Genomic DNA, 20,118 nt, shown 5'->3' on the forward strand with positions numbered 1-20,118 from the left:
GGTGGTGGGGCTCAAGGCTCTCAGAGCTGGGCAGGTGCAAGGGAAGGAGGGGACACATTTATCCTGGGCTCCTCAGCACAGCCCCTCAGTGCCACCCTGCACCAGCGGGGTGCCCGGAGGCAGCAGGCAAACAAAGCAGGGTCCCCAGGGAGGGAGAACAGGCTCCCAGCAAGAGGGTACAAGCTTCCCTTCCCCTTTAAGACGCTGGTTCTCGGTGCCAGAGCCTGACCTCCACATCCTCAGCTGAGCTGGATTAACGGGACCGGGGGGGGGGGGGAAGGGCCCTGCGGGGGGGACTGGGGCTGTCGGCTTCTCGGGGTTCCCTGCACTTGCAGCGCTGCCAGCATGGCCCGGGGAGCTCCGCGGGGTCTGCAGGTGGGGTGGCTGCTGTAGGTACGGCTGGCACTGCCCACCACCCGTGGAGCGGGGGTCCCCACGCGGCCCCGGGGGCCAATGGGGGCAGCTGGGGAGGGGCGGGCGGTGGGGCAGGCTGCTGTGCCGGGGGGCAAGGTGTGCCGGGGAGTTTTTTAGCCGGGCTGCACCGGGATTGCCCGCCGCGATGAAAGACTTCACCGAAATCACCCTTTGCCCCGAGGCTCTGGACCACAGCGAGGTAGGGCTGGGGGTGCCACCCGCGGGTGTCCCCATCTTCCCCTTTGCCTGCTGCTCCCCGTGGTGCCACCCGCCCTTCATGTCCTACAGATCGAGTTCTGCAACCCCGTCTTCGAGGGTGAGGAACCCCAGGATACACCCAGCACCGAGAGACCACCAGACGAGGACGGGACCGGCCCCGCGCCGCCCCCCGACGGCATCGGTACCAGCCTGGGGGGCTGTACACAGGGCCCTGTCCCCGGGGCCCCCGAGGAGCAGCCAGGGGGCTGGGAGCAGGGTGGCAGGGCATGCTCCCCCCAGGACTCTAGGGGCACTTAGGGGACCCTCTAGCACCCTGGGGACAGGCAGCTGGGGCGTGCTCAGCCAGTTGTGCAGGGAGGTGGCAGGGTGGGGTTCTGGGCAGCAGCACCCCAGCTCTGCCTGCTTTCCTTGCACCCCCTCCCCTGTCCCACACACAGGCCAGCACCTCTGGAGCCAGGCAGATTGGCAGTACCGTGCAGACTGCAAGTTCACCTGGCTCTGCGTGGCTCTGATGAGCACCGTCCTCCTCTTCCTCATCTCCCTCCTGCTGGGCATCGTCATCCACCGTGAGTTGTCCGAGCAGGGAGGGCTGGGGGACGGGCTGGGGCTGTGGGGTGAGGGACACAGAACCAGCTCAGTGTGGGAGAGGGGCACAGGGAGGGTATCCCTCCTACCCAGGACCTCCCAGGCTCTGCCCATCGTGAGGAGAGTGCTTCATGCACAGGAACAAACCTTCATCCACCCCCCTGGCATGTGACAAGGTCACTGAGCCCTGTGAGAGCTGTGTGGGATCCCCTGGGACCTGCACGTGTGTGGGATAGGGTGGGAGCAGAGGGCACTGAGCTGGGTGGGCTTCCCAAGCCCCTTCCCCACACTGCAGCCGTTTCTCCCTGCTGGAACTGAGCTGTCCCTGCTCTTCCCTGGGCACAGAGCTGACGTCCCCACAGCCACCCAGTGCCCCAGCTGCAGCCCTGCCTGCCCGTGGCACCATCACTACCACCACCACCACTGCAGCACCCACCCAAAGGGACTCCCTGGCCCCCAGGACAGCTGCCACCCCAACGCAGAGCTGGCTGCCCACAACCAGCACCCCAGCAGCAGGTGAGACCCAGGCAGAGCAGCATGCCAGGACATCAGTGCCCTGCAGCACGAGCTCGTGCCCACCCTGTCACCCCTTGCAGCCTGTGGTGGGACCCTGCGGGGCTCTGAGGGCTCCTTCAGCTCTCCCAACTACCCTGGCCCCTACCCACCCGATGCCCTCTGCATCTGGCACATCCTGGTGGGCCCTGGCCTCACCATCCAGCTGAAGATGGAGACGTTCAGCGTGGAGGGCACAGCCTCCTGCCTCTTTGACCGCGTGGAGCTCTACGAGGAGCAAGGGGCCAGTGGCACAGATCCTGCCCCAGCTCGGGGGAACCCGACCAGGTAGGGCCCCCTCAGACCCGGGGAGGACAGCAGCGCAGCGGGGAGGGCGGGCAGTCTCACCCCTGGTTGTGCCCCCAGGTTTTGTGGCAACGTGGCCCCCCCGACCTTCAACAGCAACTCCAACCACCTGCGTGTCACCTTCATCTCGGACAGCAGCGTGGGAGCCCCGGGCTTCAGAGCCCACTACCGAGCCCTGGCCCCCAGCCAGAGTGAGTTCCCCTCACCCCAGGCACTGCCAGGACTCCTCAGGGTGGGAGGGTCCCCTGAAATGCCCAGAGCACTGAGGGTGCCCCGGGGGGGGGGGAGACACCACCAGCAGCCCCCCTCTGTCTCTGCTGCAGAGAGCTGTGCCTGGGATGAGCACTTCTGCGACCAGGGGCTGTGCCTCCAGCTGGGCTTTGTCTGCGATGGCTTCCACGACTGTGGGGACAGGAGTGATGAGGCCAACTGCAGCCTGAAACACAAAGGTTGGGCCAGAACCAAACCTCCCCCCTCCCCACCCCGACCCTGCAGCCCACTGCCCCCCCACAGCGCCCGGCCAGACGACACGGGGATGGGCAGTGGGAGTGGGGAGATGGGGTGAAGAGAGGAGGGGGTAGAGCTGCATGTGTGTGTGTCCCCAGAGTGCGGGGGGACACTGACCGCCTTGGAGGGACACTTCTCCACCCCGAGCCATCCCCAGCCATACCCACACCAGCAGGTGAGAGGTGGGATGGAGGGAGGGTGAAGAGCAGACAGGGAGGAAAGCCACCCCCTCTCCTCCCCTGGGGTGAGCAGGGGGTGTCCCTGCCCATCCTCACGGGTGCGGTGGCTGCCCCCTGCCCTGCAGCTGTGCCTCTGGCAGATCTCGGTGCCCGTGGGCCACGTCATCGACCTGCACTTCCACAACTTCAGCCTGGAGCCCCACGAGGACTGCAGCTTTGACTTCGTGGAGGTGCACGACAGCGCAGGCACGGGGGCTGCCAGCCTCGTGGGCAGGTGGGACCACCAGCCCTGGCACCTCTCCCACCCTGCTGCCCCAGCCTGGCTGCACCGGTGGCTCAGCTGGGAAACTGAGGCACAGGGTGGGCCGGTGGGTGAGGAGGAGCCACCGCAGCCCACCCTGACCCCGTCCTTCCCCCCGTGACCTGGCAGGTTCTGTGGCCACCAGCTGCCACCCACCCTGACCTCCTCACGCCATGTCATGACCGTCCTCTTCGTGGCAGACGAGGGAGTAGCAGACGACGGGTTCTTCGCCACCTACCAAGCCCGAAATGCCACAGAGAGTAGGTAGCCAGGCAAGGGGGACTCTGCAGTCACCATCCTTCTGGAAGTTTGTGGTGCCAGACTGGATAAAGCCCTGGTCAAAAAAAAATAAATGTCCTCACACCATAGCTGACCCTGCTTGGAACAGGACGTTGGGCTAGAGATCCATGGGGTCCCTTCTGGCCTGAATCACCCTTGGATCTTACTCACCCTAGACATGGGGATGTGGCTGGAAGGGCTCACCTGCACACAGGCGTGATCCATCACCCAAAAGACCCAGAGAATTTGGGATGCCCCTAGGCTGGGCCAGTGAGAGTCACCTCTTGCCCATGGCTGCTGGGTGGCATTGCTCTGCAGCCACTCGCCTGGGTGTCCCCTGGACAGTGACCAAGAAGAGCAGAGACAGGGGTGGTCAGCATGGGCACAGACTGACTCCCAGCAGGGATGCCAGCTGCCACCAGCACGACCCAGGCCATCCTGCTCTCTGCCCACATCCCAGCTGGTGTCCTACAGCACTGGCCCCTCTCATCTTCCAGAGACCTGCAGCCCCACGGAGTTCTCCTGTGGAAATGGTGAGTGCCAGGCCCTGGAGTCCGTGTGTGACGGGTGGCACGACTGTCCTGATGGCACCGACGAGCTGAACTGCACTGGGGTCTCCTACCCATCCTTTGGTGAGTGCCACCCCAGCCCACCTGACCCAGGAGACACCAGAGCTGCCCCACCGCTCCCACCTGCCAGAGGCATTCCTGGTGGGCACCACTGCTGCTAGAAGAAGTGAAGCACCTCGCTCTGTGGCAGGGTCTGTCTGTGAGCCTGTGGAAGTGGAGATGTGCCTGGGGCTGGGCTATAACACCACCTCCTTCCCCAACATCTGGCTGACCATCCCAGACCAGGAGGGAGCTGCTGAGGTGCTGCAGGACTACCAGGTGAGCTGCCCGGGGGCTGCCCGTGGGGCTGCCCTCCCCAAGCCCCCCCTGTGCCCTGCTCACTGCCACTCTCCTGCAGACACTGATGGAGCTTGCCTGCTACCAGCACCTTCGCCTCCTCATCTGCAGCCTCTTTGTGCCCAAGTGCATCCCTGATGGGGGTGTCCTGCAGCCCTGCAGGGCTGTGTGCCTGGCTGCAGAGCTGCGGTGCCAACAGTCCTTTGGCCTCCTTGGCATCCTCTGGCCCATCAACTGCAACATCCTGCCGGACTCCAGCGACCCCATAGAATGCTTCCAGCCCTGACCTGGCAAGAGAAGAGGAGCAGGGGGATGAAGCAGCCTGCCCAGAGCTGCTCCCTCACCCCAAATGTCCCTCCCGCTCTCCCTCTCCCACAGTTGCTGGGGTGGCTCCCATCAGTAGAACCCCCTTGCCCAGCTCTTTGCCTGCCTGGGGTCAGCTCCTCTGCTCAGCACTCAGCTCAGTGCCCTTGTGCTTGCCCAGAGGACCAAGTCCTTAGAGAGCAGGTGTCCTTCCCAGCCTTGCTACAGGGAAAGGCTTGTGCTGGAGGGGCTGTGCCTACAGGTTGGAGCTGTGCTGGGGACACCACTCCAAGTCCTCCTGCCAAGCAGCAGGATGGTGGCAAGAGGGTTGGATGTTACCTCCCCATCCTCAGCCAACCCCAGGTGTGTTTGCCAGAGCTGTGCATGGTTCCCAGCCCACTTCCCTCTTTCAGCCTCTCCAGGCTGTGTGTGGGCTCTTTCTGGCAGCCCTCAGCCAGCTGCCAGACTGGCAGGGGAAAGGTTAATGCTCCCCAAATGGAGCAAGGCTGGGCCAAGGTGAGCCAGGCTGCAGGAAGAAAGGCCCAGGTCCCACAGCCCCAAAGCCAGCAGAATAAACAGCGTCAGCAGCTGACAAACCCAGTGGAGCTGGTGGCTCATTTGAGGAGGATCTGTGCAGGGGTCCTGCCAGATCCCAGGGGAAACTGAGGCATGGGCCTAGGGAGGGAAGACAGGGTTGGGATGGGGGCTCCGAGCAGGAATAGAGGGGCACAGGGGAGACTGCCTGGCTGCAGGAGAGAACAGGCTGGTGGCTGTGCCCTCCATGGGCTGGGGGGCTTGCAGGGCCCCAGGGAGATGGATGGGTCTCAAGGGGGTGAGGCTGGCAGCCTCATGGTGCAGGGAGAAGATCCTCCTCCAGCAAGGACTGTGGCCCTGCTGGCTGAGCTGGCTGTGCTGGCTTCAGGCCACCCTGATGGCCACAAGCCTGGCAACACCCCCTGACCACAAACCAGCTCCTGAGCCAGCCAAGAACAACAGCCCCTTCACACCTTGGGAGAGAGGAGCCAGGTGGCTCCCTGCCAGCACCCAGCCTTGCCCTGCAGCATCCAGGGCAGGAAGAGCTGGGCCAGCAGTGTCACCCACACTGCTCTGAACACCAGCAAAGGGAGGAGAAAGCCAGCTGTGCCAGCATGTTTCCCACTGCCCTCATCCCCCCTGGGTGCAGGGGAATGTCCCTACTCAGGCTGACTGGGAGCAGGATCCACTCGGGTCAGCAGGGCTGTTGCCCTGGCAGCCAGCACAGCACCACTGCTCCCACACATCCTCTCCTGCTCTGGGGGCTCAAGCCCACCCTGTTCTTTCACTCCCAGCTGCTACAAGCTGGCTACCAGGCGCGGGGACTCCCCCTGGCCACAGGACCGCCCCACAGCTCAGCCTCTGACCGTGTCCCTTGGATGCACCCAGTGCTGGAACGAGTTAAAGACAAGCCGGGAGTGCCTTCGAAAGCCCGGCACGCTCCCAACTTTGTCGCATGCCCCGGTCCCCGAGGGCTTGCCCTGCTTCCCGGAGCTGCCCTGCCTGCATTCCCACCTGCCTGCTGCTGCCTGGCACATCCCTGCCCGCTCGGCCCCACACGCTGCCCCCAGCCCCTATGCCAGCATCCCCCCCTGTGGCTCCTGCAGCTCCCCGCGGGTGCTCCCGGGGCTGGCACTGCCAGCCTGAGCTCCCCCTGCCATGCTCCCTGCCTCAGCCCTGCTGCCAGGATGGGGACCTGCACACCCCGAGGGCTCCCTCTTCCTTCTCCCCCCTGCCTGCCTTTGCTGGGTTTCCCTCCCTTGGCCTTTCTCTCTCCTCCTGCCTTTAACCTGCTGCCTGTTTTTCTCTCCTTGCCCTTCCCTCTCTCCTGCTGCCCGGGTGCCCACAGCCGAGGTGGTTTGCCCTGCCTGCCTCCTCCTCTCCCTCCACCAGGCTGTTTGTCTCACTCCTCCCTTCCCCCCTTGCTTACAGCACTTCTGACACCAGGGGATTATTTTTCTTTTTCCCCTTGTCTTGTAGCTTTTGGCTCCCAAGGCCCTTGATTTCCTTTGGATTTTGGGAGGAGAGACGTGAGGAGGAGGAGGGGGGGGGGGGGCGGTGGAGAGGCTGCCTTTCCTAGGGCCTTCGTCAGAGCGAAGTGCTCGGGAAGAGCTGCAGCTTCCCAAGCCGGAGAGCAGCGAGGAGCTGGGGCAGGAGCCGTGGGATCGCAGTGAGTGGGGCTACCCGGCTCCGACTGGCCCACGCCGGGGGGAACTGGGACTCCCTGGGAGTCCCGACTCCTTTGCCTGGGTGGAGAAGAGACACTTTTCTCCTCCTTTTCCTCTTCGTTGCAGCCGTCACGTCCAGGAGGGGGGAAGAGAGCAGCTTTCCCGGGGCAAGGCCACGGGGGAAGGGGCCAGCGCTGGCCTGGGGGCTGCAGGCGTGGGAAGGGCTGGGGGCAGCAGGGTGGTCCCCAGCAGCGGGGGTGGTCCCCAGCAGCGGGGGTGGTCCCCAGAAGAGAGGGGGTGGTCCAGCACGGCCGGGGATGCTGCAGCCCCATCCCGCCGTGCCCCGGGGAGCCAGCCGGGTGTGGAGCAGAGCTGGGAGCAGCAGGGATGCTGCCAAGGGCTGGGTCGCAGCACACAGCCCCACGCTCCCCGAGCTGCTGCCACGCCACGGCACCGCCCCGGGGGTGGGGGGGGGTGCAACAACAACACCCCCCTCCCCACCCACCCACCCACCCGCTCACGACTCGCAGCTCACCCACTGCCCCCTCCTGCCAGCTGCCAGCCCAACGGCCTTCCCACCACCAAGTCTGGCAGCTCCCACCTCGAGCAGCCCCCAGAGCACACGCAGCAGCTTCATCACCTCCCTCAGGAGCTGTCCCGTGGTGGGCACTCTGGTGGGCTTCAGGAGCCTGTGGTGGCACAGCTGGCAATGGGGACGTTGCAGCAGGTGCAGCCAGAAGCTGTGGGGAGCAAAGGGGAAAGGAGGGAGGCACAGCCCCCTCACCCACTGCTGGGGGCTGCAAACCTGCTTCCCAGCCCTCTTCACTGAGGTCCCCTGAGCTCTCCCACCTCTCTGCCCCCTTCCAGCCCTTCCACGGCAGACAAGATGAAGCATTTCTTCCTCCTCTTCCTCCTCGGGCTCATCACCAACTCCTTGCAGATCGAAGACAACAAGATCCCCGGGCTGTGCTCGGGGCAGCCGGGCATCCCGGGGACCCCAGGCCTGCACGGGGGGCAGGGTCTGCCAGGGAGAGACGGACGAGACGGCCGGGATGGGGCGATGGGGATGCCAGGGGAGAAGGGCGAGATGGGCCCTCCCGGTAAGAAAGGAGACATCCTGGCTGGGGGAGGGGGACCTGCTCTGCTCTGCCCTCATGCCAGGGGGTGAGCCGTGGATGCTGGCACAGCAAAAGTACCTCTTTCATGCCACCACCACCTTTCCTGTCCTGCCTGTGGTGACCCTGTGCTCCCTGTCACTGGCAAAGCTGCACTCCTCCCCATCCCCACTGCCATTCCTCTTCCACTCCCCCACTTTAGGAGGACTCACCAACTTTTCCCCTGAATATGGCTGCATCCTCCCCCTGGGGTTTCTCCCAGTCTTTGGGGGCTTCTCTAACTCTCTGTTGATGCTGTGCCCAGTTAGCACCTCCATCTCTGCTTTCTTCTGGTATCTGAAAGGAGCCTGTAACAAGGCTGGGGAAGAGCTGTTCACTAGGGCGTGTAACAATAGAACAGGGGGCAATGGTTTTAAGCTAGAAAAGGGTATATTTAGGTTGGCAAAAGTTCTTTAATGGGAGGGTGGTGGATCAGTGGAACAGGTTGCCTAGAGAGGTGGTGGAGACATTCAAGGTCAGGCTTGATGGAGCAATCTGGTCTGGTTGGAGATGCCCCTGCTTATTGTAGGGGGGTTGGACTGGATGACCTTCAGAGGTCCCTTCCAACCCAAGACATTCTGTGCTTGTGCTGCTTCCCCAGGCAGAGCACCGGCCATGCTGGGCCTTCACCACCTGCACCCCATGGAAGTCTTGTCACCCCGGCGGGCTGGGCAGGGGCAAAATGTCAGGGGAGGGGGTGGGTTTGGGTGGGTGGTGGTGGCTTAGAGCTGATCCTATCCCTCTCCTGCTCACCCCAGGACCACCTGGCCCCCGTGGGGAGCTGGGCAGCCCCGGCCTGGATGGGGCGCACGGCGAGAAGGGCGCTCAGGGGGAATGTGCCGTTGCCCCCCGCTCCGCCTTCAGCGCCAAGCGCTCCGAGTCCCGCAGCCCCCCGCTGGCCGACCAGCCCATCCTCTTCGACGTGGTGCTCATCAACGAGCAGGGCCACTACGACCCCACCACGGGCAAGTTCACCTGCGAGGTGCCTGGCCTCTACTACTTCGCCGTCCACGCCACCGTCTACCGCGCCAGCCTCCAGTTCGACGTCATGAAGAACGGCCAGTCCGTCGCCTCCTTCTTCCAGTACTATGGGAACTGGCCCAAGCCCACCTCGCTCTCGGGGGGTGCCCTGGTCCGCCTGGAGCCCGAGGATGAAGTGTGGGTGCAGGTGGGAGTGGGGGACTACATCGGCTTCTACGCCAGCGTCAAGACCGACAGCACCTTCACTGGGTTCCTGGTTTATTCCTACTGGCAAAACTCGGCCGTTTTTGCCTGAGCCTGCCTTTGGCAGCAGCCAGGGCATATCCCCCTTCCCTGCCACCCCGGGGAGGGGGGCAACAGTGCCAGGGTCCAGCTGGGTGGGAGCTGGGACGCCAGGAACCTCACCCTGCTCCGCTGCTTCCCCGCGGCAGGGCAGGAATCCGGCCCCTCTGCTGCCCCCCGGGGTGGGGGGAGAACATCCCTTCAGCTGTAGAAGAGCTCAATATTATCTCGGGCACCCGGCTCTGGGGTGAGATGGTGGCCCCGGTGCCTTCGCTCCCTCCTTCAGCCTCAATAAAGGGGTCTCAGCCACCTGTGTCCCTGCTGCCTGTACACGAAGCCCTGCCCGGGGGTCCCGAGGCCAGGAGGGGACAGTCCTGGGCCCCTGGATGGGGCGGTCCTGGGACACGGGGGGGGACGGTCCTGGGCCCCTGGATGGGGCAGTCCTGGGCCCCTGGATGGGACGGTCCTGGGACACGGGAGGGGACAGTCCTGGGCCCCTGGATGGGGCGGTCCTGGGACACTGGGGGGGACAGTCCCGGGCCACTGAAAGGGACAGTCCTTGGGCCACCACCCGCGACAGCAGGACCAGCGGGAGCCACTAGATGGAAGCATCGCCGTCCCTTTCGCGAGGGCACCGGGCGCTGCGACATCGTCCCCGTCCCCCCGAAGCCTCGGGAGGGGAGCGGGGACCGGGGAGCTCCCCCCCCCTACACACACACACCCCAGGGTGCCTCGATTCCCTGCTGCTCGACGGCGGGGACCGGACCCAGGCCGTGCTGGGCCAGAGGGTCCCGTTGCCACAAGGAGCAGCCCGGGGGGATCCGAGGGTCCTGGCCCCAGGGGGGTGCGGGGCTTGCGGGGCCCCTTCTTGCCCCCCCCCCCCCCCTCAACCCCCTTTGCCAGCCCCGCGCTCCAATGTGAACGCCGTGACCCGCCTCTGAGAAAGGTCCCTATTTTTAGCAGGGCAATGAAGAGCTTCCTCATTCCTGCCCAAAAATAGGTCCCTGCTGGGACCAGCCAGGGAAGGGGGCTTGTTTGATTTTTGGCCAGGGGCCGAACTCCTCAATGAGCGGGCTGGGGAGGGATGCTCTGCCCGGCCGTGGGGTGGCAGCTGGGCTGGGCTTCTCTCTTGGCCAAGACAGCAGGACCCTGCAGGCTCCCAAGCAGCCTGGGACCCCCTTACAGACCGGGACAGTTGCCTCTCCTTGGGGCCAGCTCCCCTGCTGCCCCCCAGGCCGTGCTGCACAGACCCTGCGGGGCTATAAAGCCATGCCCAGCTGGGATGGACAAACCCTGTGGCCCTGCCAGCTCAGCAGCAGCAGCAGTGTGGGGGGGTCAGCCTGTGTGCCCCTGCTGGGGGTCAGCACTAGCCCCTAAGGGGGCTGTCAAAGCCCCACAGCCCCCCATCCTGAAACTGGGGACCACACAGGGATCTGGAGCCCAGGGCATGTCACTGCAACCTGCCTGGCTGTGTGGTAATGGGGGGAGATGCAGCCCAGGGGTGCCAGGGGTTACCCCCAGCCCACAGGGGGTTGTGGAGGTGCTGGGGGGCTGGAGTGAAGCCTCACTCCCCCCCTGGGGTGCAGAGGGGCTCCTTGCAGGCTCCTCTCCCCAGCATGAGCCTCGGGATTGGGTTACAGCAGGAGCTTCTGTTTGGGTTGAGATGGGTCTTTTTTTTTTTCTGTAAGCAGAGCCACCCAGGGACAAACAACCCTGCAGAGCAGATCGATGGATGGTGCTGTCTATTCTGGGAGGAATAAAATGTCTTTTCTTGAGACAAGGCCAGGAAAGGTATGTGGGGGCTGGGAGCATCCTCTGGTCCCTGTCATGGTGCAGGGGAGCACAGCAAAAGGCAGCCAAAGCCACAGCACTTGGCACAGCAGTTCCTGGGCTCTGCTTTCTTGGAGGTGCTCTTGGTCTTCTGGACATTTTGTCTGGGATCACTGTGAGGTTCTGCTAGAAGCCCACAGAGGAACACCAGTGTGCCTGCTGCTGCCAGGAGAGGATGAGGATAAGCAAAAGATAAGGGAAGGAGACCCACAGGAGACCTTGATTTCTGGCAAGTTTCTAGTAAGCTTCAGCTTCTTCTAACAAGCTCTACCAGCTGCCCCTGATAAAAGAGGGTTTGAAGCCCCTGCTCCAGCTGAGCCCAGGTCAGGGAGGGGCCAGTATCCCTTAGGAGTGTGAGGGGGGAGCCCATATAAGGGCCAGGCTCAGAGCACAGGTGCTGTGGAGCAGCTGGCAGGGGCAGCAGTTTGTGCAGAAAGGTGGGCTGGTGGTTTGGTTTCTGTGGCTTTGTTTTTATTTAAAAAAAAAAAAAAAAAAAAAGTGCCAGCACCTCTTCCCAGAGCAGAATACATGTTCTTGGCACACTGAGGTCACTGTGCCCAGCAGCCATTGGAGCAACCCTTCCTGCAATGCTGGAGGACACAGCCTGGCTAGCCCTGAGCTGCAGAAAGTGCTTGGGGCCTCCTGCTGGGGCTGGGACTGGTGCATCTGGCTGGCATCCTGCAAGGGATGTGGGGCTTTTCACATCTTCCAAGGGGAGGAGCTGCTGGAGGAGTTCAGCAGGCTGTGTGGCATCAGAGAGGGCATGGAAGAGATCAGCTGGATCACCTCTGAGACCCTGCAGCTACCAGAGCCTAAACCTTCAAGGATGGCAGTTGAAAGTGGAAGTGCCTGCTGGTGAAGGTTGTCCTGGTGACTCCTGGCAGCACAAGGATGTCTCCTGCTCCACCCAAAAAGCTTGTGGTTATGTGTATAGATTCCAGCACCCTCATTGCTGAAGGGATGCAGGAAGCTCCAGTCATCTTCAGGTGACCTCTGCCAGCTGACCTGGTAAGGAGAGCTTTAAACTGGGAATGGCAGGGGAGGGGACAGTCCTCACTCAGGCTGGGACAGCAAAGGGCTGTCCATCTGCTGCTGGGAGGGTGATCACACCCTGGCCCAGGCTGCTCAGAGAGGCAGTGGAGTCTCCATCCACGGGTTCAGTCAGACCCCAACAGCAAGGGGGCCGGGCTGGCTGATCTCCAGCTCCCTGCCAGGGAACCTTTCTCAGCCACGTCGTGTCCCCAGAGCCTCAGCACTGGAATTGCTGCCGTGTTCCAGGAGCCGGTGTGATTCCCCGGGCCGAGCTGCTAATGAGGGAGCCAAGCTGGTGCCAGGAGCAGCCCAAAGCCCCCCCGTGGCTGGGCTGCTGATCGTCACCTGCTCCCTCCCTGCTGGCCTGCTATCATGAGCTGCTCATGCTGCTGCCCATCTGTCCTGCCAGCCCCCTGCTCTCAGCCAGACGATGGTTGTTGTCCCTGGGGCTGGGGTGTTGCAGCTGGGCTGACAAAAGCATCCCGGGGATTTTCCCCATGGCCCGGGGGTTTTCAGCAAGCTGTCAGCTCCCACCTTGCCAGTGCTCCTAAATTGGAGTCAGCCTCACAGCATCACGCTCCTCCCTCCCTGGGGAAAGGGAAGAGGGTCTTGGCATTGTGATGGGCTGAGACCAGCCCACTCAGCTCACACATGAGGCTTCCAGGCAAGCTCTGCAGCGGGGAATACCCCCTGCAAGGCCTCCAGATGTCATGCCCTGGATGGGTCTGTGAGCCCTGCTGTTGCTGGACACCCTCCCCAGGCAGTGCAGCCCTGCACCAACATCAGTCCCAGGGACCCTATGCCTGCCTGTGTCAGCTGGGAGCTGGTTGCATCTTCCTCCTGTAATTGTTTGCTGCTTGGCCAGGGAGTGAGCCAAGTGCGTGCAGGATGGCTCCCCAGGGGAAAGCTGTGTCCTTCACATCCTGTCCTTCCTTGGCTGCAGTGGCCTGAGGCAGCTGAACACCCTCTCCATCCCCCCCCCGGGGCTGGTGGAGGGCTGGGAGGAGGACCCTGCCCATGTGTCCCTCCTTCCTGGGCCTTGGCAGAGCAGCATTCCTGCAGCAGATGTCTGTCCCTTTCTGGCCTCCTCACAGCCCCTCTCTCCCCACTGTGGTTTTCAGCCAGGGTGTGAGAGGATCCTGGTTAAAATTAGCTAGTTTTGCTGGCCTGGCTCTGCCAAGGCAGGTGAGTTCAGGGCAGGGTGAGCCAGAACTCCTGGGGTCTCTGCCCATCAGGGTCCTGAAACGTTTTTCCAAGCAATTTACAAGGATGCTGGAGAAGCAGAGGGTGCTTAAAAGCACACAGCAACCCTGCCAAGAGCTCAGATCGTGGCCAGGCAGTAACTTGTGCAGCAAATGCATCTGCTCACCAGCAGCCCAGTGCTGCTGAGCCTTCCAAAGCCTTCCTGTGAGGCAAGGCTGAGCCCACTGCTGCCTGGGGCTCCACAGCTCCCAGTGCTTTGGGTGCTGCCTCCATCCCCAGGACACTCAGGCTTGCCAACACCCTCCATCCCTAGCAGCAGGACATTGAGGTACCAAGGACACATAGAAGCAGGGATTACACATTCCTGTGGATGTTCCTACCAGCCCAGGAAACTTTAGCCCCTCTGCTCTGGGCTGCCCAGGTCCTGGGGAGCTCCTGCTCTGGAGGATCTGAGCACTCAACAGCTCCAAGAAGGAGGAGTGAAGATGCCCACCAGCCCTGGGCCCTTGCCAGGGAGAACCACCCCAGCCACTCAGCCTGCTCCTGGGCCCAGGAGAGGCTGCAGCACCAAACACACCCCCAGACACTGGCACGGGTGCCTGGCAAGCTGCATTCTCTGCCCCTTTGCACGGGCACACCCACAATCACCTCCTCTGGGGCTCTAGATTAATCTTTGGGGTTCAAACACCTCCAGACAAGTACCCCTGAGCTTGCTGGTGGTGCCAGCCCTCCAGTTCTGACCCTCAGTGGGGAGTGATGGCCTTCTTCTGGAGCTCAGAGAGGACATCCCACCTCACCCAAAGGAATCCCTTCCCAGGAATGAGGCAGCTTTTGGTAAAGGAGATTTTATTCTGCTCAGGATCTAGTCCATAGTGCAAAAAGTTAAACTTAAGGCAAAGCTTTCTCTTTGTTGTATAAACAGGCAGCAAACAAAACAGGCTCTAAAACAACAAGCGTGGCTGCTAGAATAGAAAAAGGGGTTGAGGGGAGAAACTGCAGTCCTGGGGAGGTGTCCCTTGCCCCCCTGTACTTCACGTAGGAAACATTGCACCCCAAGATCCATGAGCTGGTCCCAACCAACCCGCAGTGCCTCCCAGAGCAAAGCCACCCTCCAGCCAGATTGCATCTTGCCACAGCTCAGCTCTACAGGGCAGAAGTGTCTCCCAGCATGGCCTGGCCTCTCTGCTGCCTCTGTTTTGGCTTCAATCCTTTCTGAAGAAGGAGAACAGAGAAGGAAGACCTGCCAGCTGCCTTCAGGCTCTTGGCCTGCAGTCCAGGAGACAAGACTTTTCCCAGTCTGGCTCCAGCCAAAGCTGGCTGTGGTGAGTGGTTGAGCTCAGGCAAGCAGCTGGAAAAGGAAAAGCTTTTTAGTGCAAGGTCCTCTTGCAGCCCAGCAGTTTCTTGGAATGGTGCTGGTTGATCAAGCTGGGATGAGCCATCTCAGCCCCTCTCCCCCCCTCCAACCAGGACTGGATACTCATTAAGACTCCAGGGGACACTTTTAAATAAAACTAGCTACATTTCTACAAAGAGTAAGACAACAGCAGTGTAACCCTGCCCAAGTCAAAGACAGCCATGGTCCTGGGACTGCTCCATGCACACCACTGCAGATCAGCAGCACAGATATGCAGAACTTGTGCCTGGAGCTGGAATGTCTTGATGGCTCCCAGGAGCTCTGGGGTCCCCTCTCCTGAAGAGTTACTCCCTCCAGCCAGCCCAGGAAGCAGCAAACACTCCTGTGAACCACCCAGTTAGTTCCAGGGCACTCTGAGCCTGAAGAAAATGTGTCATATCCATAGAGGATTCTCCAGCACCAGCTCAGATGTCTGCTGCTGCTGTTGTCAGGGGTGTGGGCACAGGCTGGCCAACCACCCCTCGGGTTCCCCAGGCACCACCACTGCCCCTCCCCATGCCAGTAACCTGATGTGTGCTTGCTAGACTTGCATAGGTGATGTGTGGAAGCAGAAGCAACACTGAGCTCTGCAGTCAGGGAGCCCACGTTCCTCACGGCTCCTCATTGTCCTGGCAAGGGCAGCAGGAAGCTCCAAACCCCACAGCGTGGTGGCTGGGGTGCTGAAGTACCCCAGAAACCCTGCTCTTCCCCAGCTGAGAGCCAGGCTCAGCCCTCTGGGGGCAAAGCCTAAAAAATCTCCCCAAGTGTGCTCACTCCCCCCTTCCCAGGCATCTCCCCAGCTCAGGTGGTGGCAGGAGGAGGCAGAGCTCTGAACACAGCCTGCAGAACACAGTCTGCCAGGTAGTTTTCTGATCAGATGGTGGGGGGGAAAAAAACAACCCTCCCTTGCCTTGCACCAGCCCCTGAGATTCCCAGGAGGGCACAGCCTGTAACTGTGCCATCAGCTTTGGCCAGGAGGGGCCAGAGCTCCTTCCTGCTGCACTCTGCAGGCTCCAGCTGACAGGTCCTGCAACAAAACAGGTTGTCAAGAAGAAGAATAACAATAATCATAATAAAAAGAGTAACTCTCTCAGCCTGATGCAGAGATCAGTTATTGTGCTTATTAGCAACAGCTACAACCTAGCAAAGGTGGCCAGCAGACACCCCCCCCCCCAGCCTTTTGCCCACTCAGCATCGCCCTTAGTTCTCTGAAAGCTGCTTGAGGCAGCCCTGGGGAAGTTCTGCTTCCTGGGGAGTCCTGCTTCCTGGGGAGAGGCAGAGCCAGGGGTGCCCTTGTGGGGCAACGACCCCAGCCACCCCCTCTTCCTGCGTGTTTCACAAGTAGACATTGAGGGTCTGGAGGATCACCTGGCGGCAGAGCGGGCAGTTGCGCTGGTAAATGGCCTGTTGCAGGAGGACCTCTGTGCACTCCTGGCACAGGCACAGGTGCCTGCAGGGCAGGAGCAGGACTGTCTTGGTTTGGTCTTGGCAGATGACGCACTTCTTCCGCTCCTCTTGTTCTTTCAGCAGCATCCAGGGGTCGTTCTCCGGGCTGCCCTCCCCATCCCCCGCGGCCGCGTTCAGCTGCTGCCTCCTGGCAGCTTTTCCCCAGGAGGAGCCTGGTTCCTCCCTGGGGGGCTGGAGACGCTCAGAACTTCGACTCAGAGCGGGTCTGGCCTGCGGGACCTGCGCTGCGTCGGGCTGCTCCTCCTCCCGCTGGGCTGGCAGCTGCCCCAGCCCAGCCACCCCCAGCCTGCCAGGAGCCACTGGTCTGAGGGTGGGCACAGCTGCCCCTCGCTGGTTGCTCTCCCGGTTGATGGTTCTGCCTCCTCGGCTCCAGTTGGTCGCCTGCAGGCTCCAGTCCACCAGCCTGCGCCAGGCCTGGGAGGTCATGGCCATTCCCAAAGTCAGGGCTGCCAGCTGGTAGAGCCTCCAGACGTCCCGCTGCAGGCGGTGGTAGGAAGGCAGGGTGTTGAGGTAGCCCAGCACGTAGCCCGTCAGCGTCCGGAGCAGCCCGGGGTTGCAGAGAAAAGCACCCACCGCCAGGATGAGGAGGAGCAAGGCCAGGCCGTAGATGTTGACAAAGAAGACGCTGACGAAGAGCTCGGCCGCCGCGGCCAGGAGCTTGAAGGCCAGCTGGCAAGGCGACCAGAGCAGGATGGAGAGGGCGATGGCCCCGCTGGAGACGTGAGCCAGGAGAGCGGCCAGCAGGTCGCTCACCCGCAGGAACGGCCCCGCCAGCGAGTCCCAGAGAGCCGCCAGCAGCGTGAAGAGGTTCTGCGCGCCCAGCAGGCAGATGTTCACCAGGCTGTTCACCAGGTAAGCCAGCAGGCTGGTGCCGATGGCCAAACCCTCGCAGAGCTGCCGAGCCACCCCCTGCCCCCAGCCCAGCAGCCCCCCCAGCCCGCGCTGCAGCAGCTCCCGGCCCCGCAGCCCCAGGTGCGACAGCAGGTGTCCGGCCGCCTTCAGCCCCTCCAGACCCCCGCAGCAGCCCCGCAGCAGCCCCCCCAGCCCGCTGCTCGCCAGGCACTGAGCCGCCCTGCCCAGGGAGCCCGCCCACAGCAGCAGCCCGTCCCAGCAGGCCAGCAGCCCGGCGGCGGCGGCGGCGGGGAGGCTGCAAGCGGCGGCCAGCAGCCAGAGCAGCGCCGAGACCAGCGAGGACACCAGCAAGAAGTTGACGTCCAGCAGCAGCACCAGCAGGTCCAGCGCCAGACGCAGCCCGCGGAGCAGCACGAACAGCAGGTCCATGGCCGGGGGGTGTCGGGTCCCGGGGGGGGTGTCGGGTCCCCGGGGGGTTCGGGTCCCCGGGGGGGTTCGGGTCCCCGGGGGGGGTTCGGGTCCCGGGCCGCCCCGTCGGGCCCGCAACGGCGCCGTCAGCCCAGCCCCCCGCCGCTGGGCGCCGCCATCTTGGCTGCGGCTGCCGCGGGAGGGCGCGGGCCAATCGGCTGCCAGGGCCCCGCCCCTGCCCGCCGCTCATTGGACGGTTCGGAGGATGCGGGGAGGGAGGAGGAGGAGGAGGGGGTGGGTCTTGGAGGGGGCGTGGTTTATGCGGAGTGAGGCGTCTCTGATTGGTTGTTGAGCCGGGTTGGGCCACGCCCACTAGCGGGTATTTAAATGGGGAGCGGCGGCCACTGGAACGGGGGGAGCTGGGGGGGAGCCAGAAATACCTGGGGGGGGTCCTGGGGGGACCTGGGGGACCTGAGGGGGTCCCTGGGGGGACCTGGGGGGACCTGGGGGAATCGGGGGGGGCCTGAGGGGGATACGGAGGTCCTGGGGGAGGATCCAGGGGTACCTGAGGGGGTCCTGGGGGCCTGAGGGGGTCCTGGGGGGACCCAGGGGGGACCCAGAAATACCTGAGGGGGTCCCTGAGGGGGTCCTGGGGGGACCTGGGGGAATCGGGGGGGCCTGAGGGGGATACGGAGGTCCTGGGGGGGGATCCAGGGGTACCTGAGGGGGTCCTGGGGGCATCGGGGGGAGCCTGAGGGGGTCCTGGGGGGACCCAGGGGGGACCCAGAAATACCTGAGGGGGTCCCTGAGGGGGACCTGGGGGAATCGGGGGTACCTGAGGGGGATCCAGGGGTACCTGAGGGGGTCCTGGGGGCATCGGGGGGGGCCTGAGGGGGACCCAGGGGGGACCCAGAAATACCTGAGGGGGTCCCTGAGGGGGACCTGGGGGAATCGGGGGGACCTGAGGGGGATCCAGGGGTACCTGAGGGGGTCCTGGGGGCATCGGGGGGGGCCTGAGGGGGACCCAGGGGGGACCCAGAAATACCTGAGGGGGTCCCTGAGGGGGACCTGGGGGAATTGGGGGGACCTGAGGGGGTCCTGGGGGGACCTGGGGGAATCGGGGGGACCTGAGGGGGATCCAGGGGTCCTGGAGGGGGACCCAGGGGTACCTGAGGGGGACCTGGGGGAATTGGGGGGACTTGAGGGGGTCCCTGAGGGGACCCGGGGGTACAGCAGGACGTGGAGGTCGTGAGGACACCCCTTCCTAGCCCTGCTGGCAGCAGCACATGGGACAGGCAGCACCCAGAGGATCACACGTGTGATGAACGTGCTCGGCCTCTGCGCGTGTGCCAGCAGGGTCCCCTGGGCTTGGGAGCGTTTGGTCAGCCCAAGGCAGCGCTGTTGTCTTCCCCCACCCCCCCTTTCCAAGCAGTTTCCTGCAGGACATCCCAGAATAAACCCATGGTCGTGGCTCTCGCTCAAGGTTACAGCCCCAGAAGTGCTCCTGTCGCCCCTCCTGGGCAGGGCATGGGGCTGCCAACATCTCTGGCCTTCACCCTGCTGTGCTCCAGGACGTGGCCCAGCCCGGAGGGTGAGGATAAGCTGAGGGAAATTCAGCCCCAAAGCCCAAGGCTTTTTAAGGAAGGGGAGAGCAAGCAGAGCGGGTGACCCACGGGAAAAGATCTCTGCAGCCTCAGGAGGCACCGGCCAGCATGGAGCCCCAGAGGAAGGCACTGCACCCCTGGGGATCAAGGGAGGAGCCCCGAGGGAGCAGGACAATGGGATCCCCTTCCTGCAGCACTTGTTCCCCCTGTGGAAACCCCGAGCTGGGGCAGGACCCTGTCCTGGCACACCCTGCATGGGCTGATGCTGCTCGGTGCCATGGCTGGGCTCCTGGGATGATATATCCCTCTGTGTGTGTGTCTGTCCCCAACCTGGGGTCTGTCCTGCTGGCTGGCCCCCTGCTAGCCCTGTCCCCTCCCTGCCTGGCCAGTGCTGGCCAGGGGATCCCCCCGTGGTGAGTGTGTGCCTGGATCCCCCCCGTGCTGTGCCTGCCCACGTGATGGAGCCAGGATGCTTTCAGCATTTATGGTCATGTTTGGATTTCTCATCGCTTTACCAAACAGGACAAGGGGAAGGAAAAAAAAAAAAAGAGCCTAGTCAAGGGCTGGGTGTGCCCAAATAATTCCCAGCCTCTGGCTGTGCACCTGCCTCTCTTGCTCTGCTCTCACAGCCTGCCAGGGTCCCTGCTCGGGTGGGCCAGAGAGAGGGGCTGGGGGGGGTTTGGAGGTCATGGCAGGGCTGCTCCGTGCTCGGGGGGGCTGAGGGGAGCCTGTGCCTGCCCTCCCCTGCTGTGGGGTGTCTGGCTCTGCAGATAGAGCACCCAGGGGGTGGGTTCAGGCTGGGACACCCATTTGGCTGGAGCAGAACAAGCCCCCAGTGGAGGGTGCAAGGAAGGGAAACACCAGCCCGGGACCCTGAGGGGGGGGGAAGGAAGGGACCTTGCCAGGGTGCCAAGCAGCTGGGCCATGGCCAGGACCCCTCCTTGCGAGGTCCCCCCCAGCTGTCCCTGCACTTGATGGAGGTCCAGGCACAATGCCACAAGGCTCCCAGCTGTGCCTGTGGCAGCTGCTGACAGCAGGATGGGGTGGACCCCCCCCCTTCCCTCATCAGCCTCTCACTGGGCATGGGATAGAGGGGGCTCTGCTGTAAACCGGGCTGCACTGGGGTTAACTGGGACCACCACAGACCCAGTGCTGGCAGCC

The 20,118-nt window shown here is 63.4% G+C and overlaps 3 protein-coding genes across 3 annotated transcripts; 2 read left to right on the forward strand and 1 right to left on the reverse strand.

Moving 5' to 3' along the window:
• The first annotated feature begins 559 nt into the window (after positions 1 to 559).
• On the forward strand, positions 560 to 4,716 carry MFRP (membrane frizzled-related protein). Its single transcript, XM_051638568.1, has 13 exons — positions 560 to 613; positions 703 to 814; positions 1,071 to 1,199; positions 1,564 to 1,734; positions 1,815 to 2,058; positions 2,137 to 2,267; positions 2,400 to 2,525; positions 2,682 to 2,758; positions 2,888 to 3,036; positions 3,193 to 3,323; positions 3,840 to 3,974; positions 4,102 to 4,229; positions 4,309 to 4,716. Exons 1-13 carry the CDS (start codon positions 560 to 562, stop codon positions 4,531 to 4,533), a joined length of 1,812 nt encoding a protein of 603 aa, XP_051494528.1. The 3' UTR covers positions 4,534 to 4,716.
• A 1,956-nt stretch (positions 4,717 to 6,672) lies between these two features.
• On the forward strand, positions 6,673 to 9,477 carry C1QTNF5 (C1q and TNF related 5). The gene is made up of 3 exons (XM_051638436.1): positions 6,673 to 6,753; positions 7,619 to 7,851; positions 8,664 to 9,477. The coding sequence occupies exons 2-3, from the start codon at positions 7,638 to 7,640 to the stop codon at positions 9,179 to 9,181; spliced, it is 732 nt and encodes a 243-aa protein (XP_051494396.1). The 5' UTR covers positions 6,673 to 6,753; positions 7,619 to 7,637; the 3' UTR covers positions 9,182 to 9,477.
• Positions 9,478 to 14,062: 4,585 nt separating this feature from the next.
• On the reverse strand, positions 14,063 to 17,547 carry RNF26 (ring finger protein 26). Its single transcript, XM_051638441.1, has one exon. The coding sequence runs from the start codon at positions 17,372 to 17,374 to the stop codon at positions 15,962 to 15,964; it is 1,413 nt and encodes a 470-aa protein (XP_051494401.1). The 5' UTR covers positions 17,375 to 17,547; the 3' UTR covers positions 14,063 to 15,961.
• Between the last annotated feature and the right edge of the window lie 2,571 nt (positions 17,548 to 20,118).

Source organism: Apus apus, chromosome 22 (genome assembly GCF_020740795.1).
Source record: "Apus apus isolate bApuApu2 chromosome 22, bApuApu2.pri.cur, whole genome shotgun sequence".
Classification (NCBI taxonomy): domain Eukaryota; kingdom Metazoa; phylum Chordata; class Aves; order Apodiformes; family Apodidae; genus Apus; species Apus apus.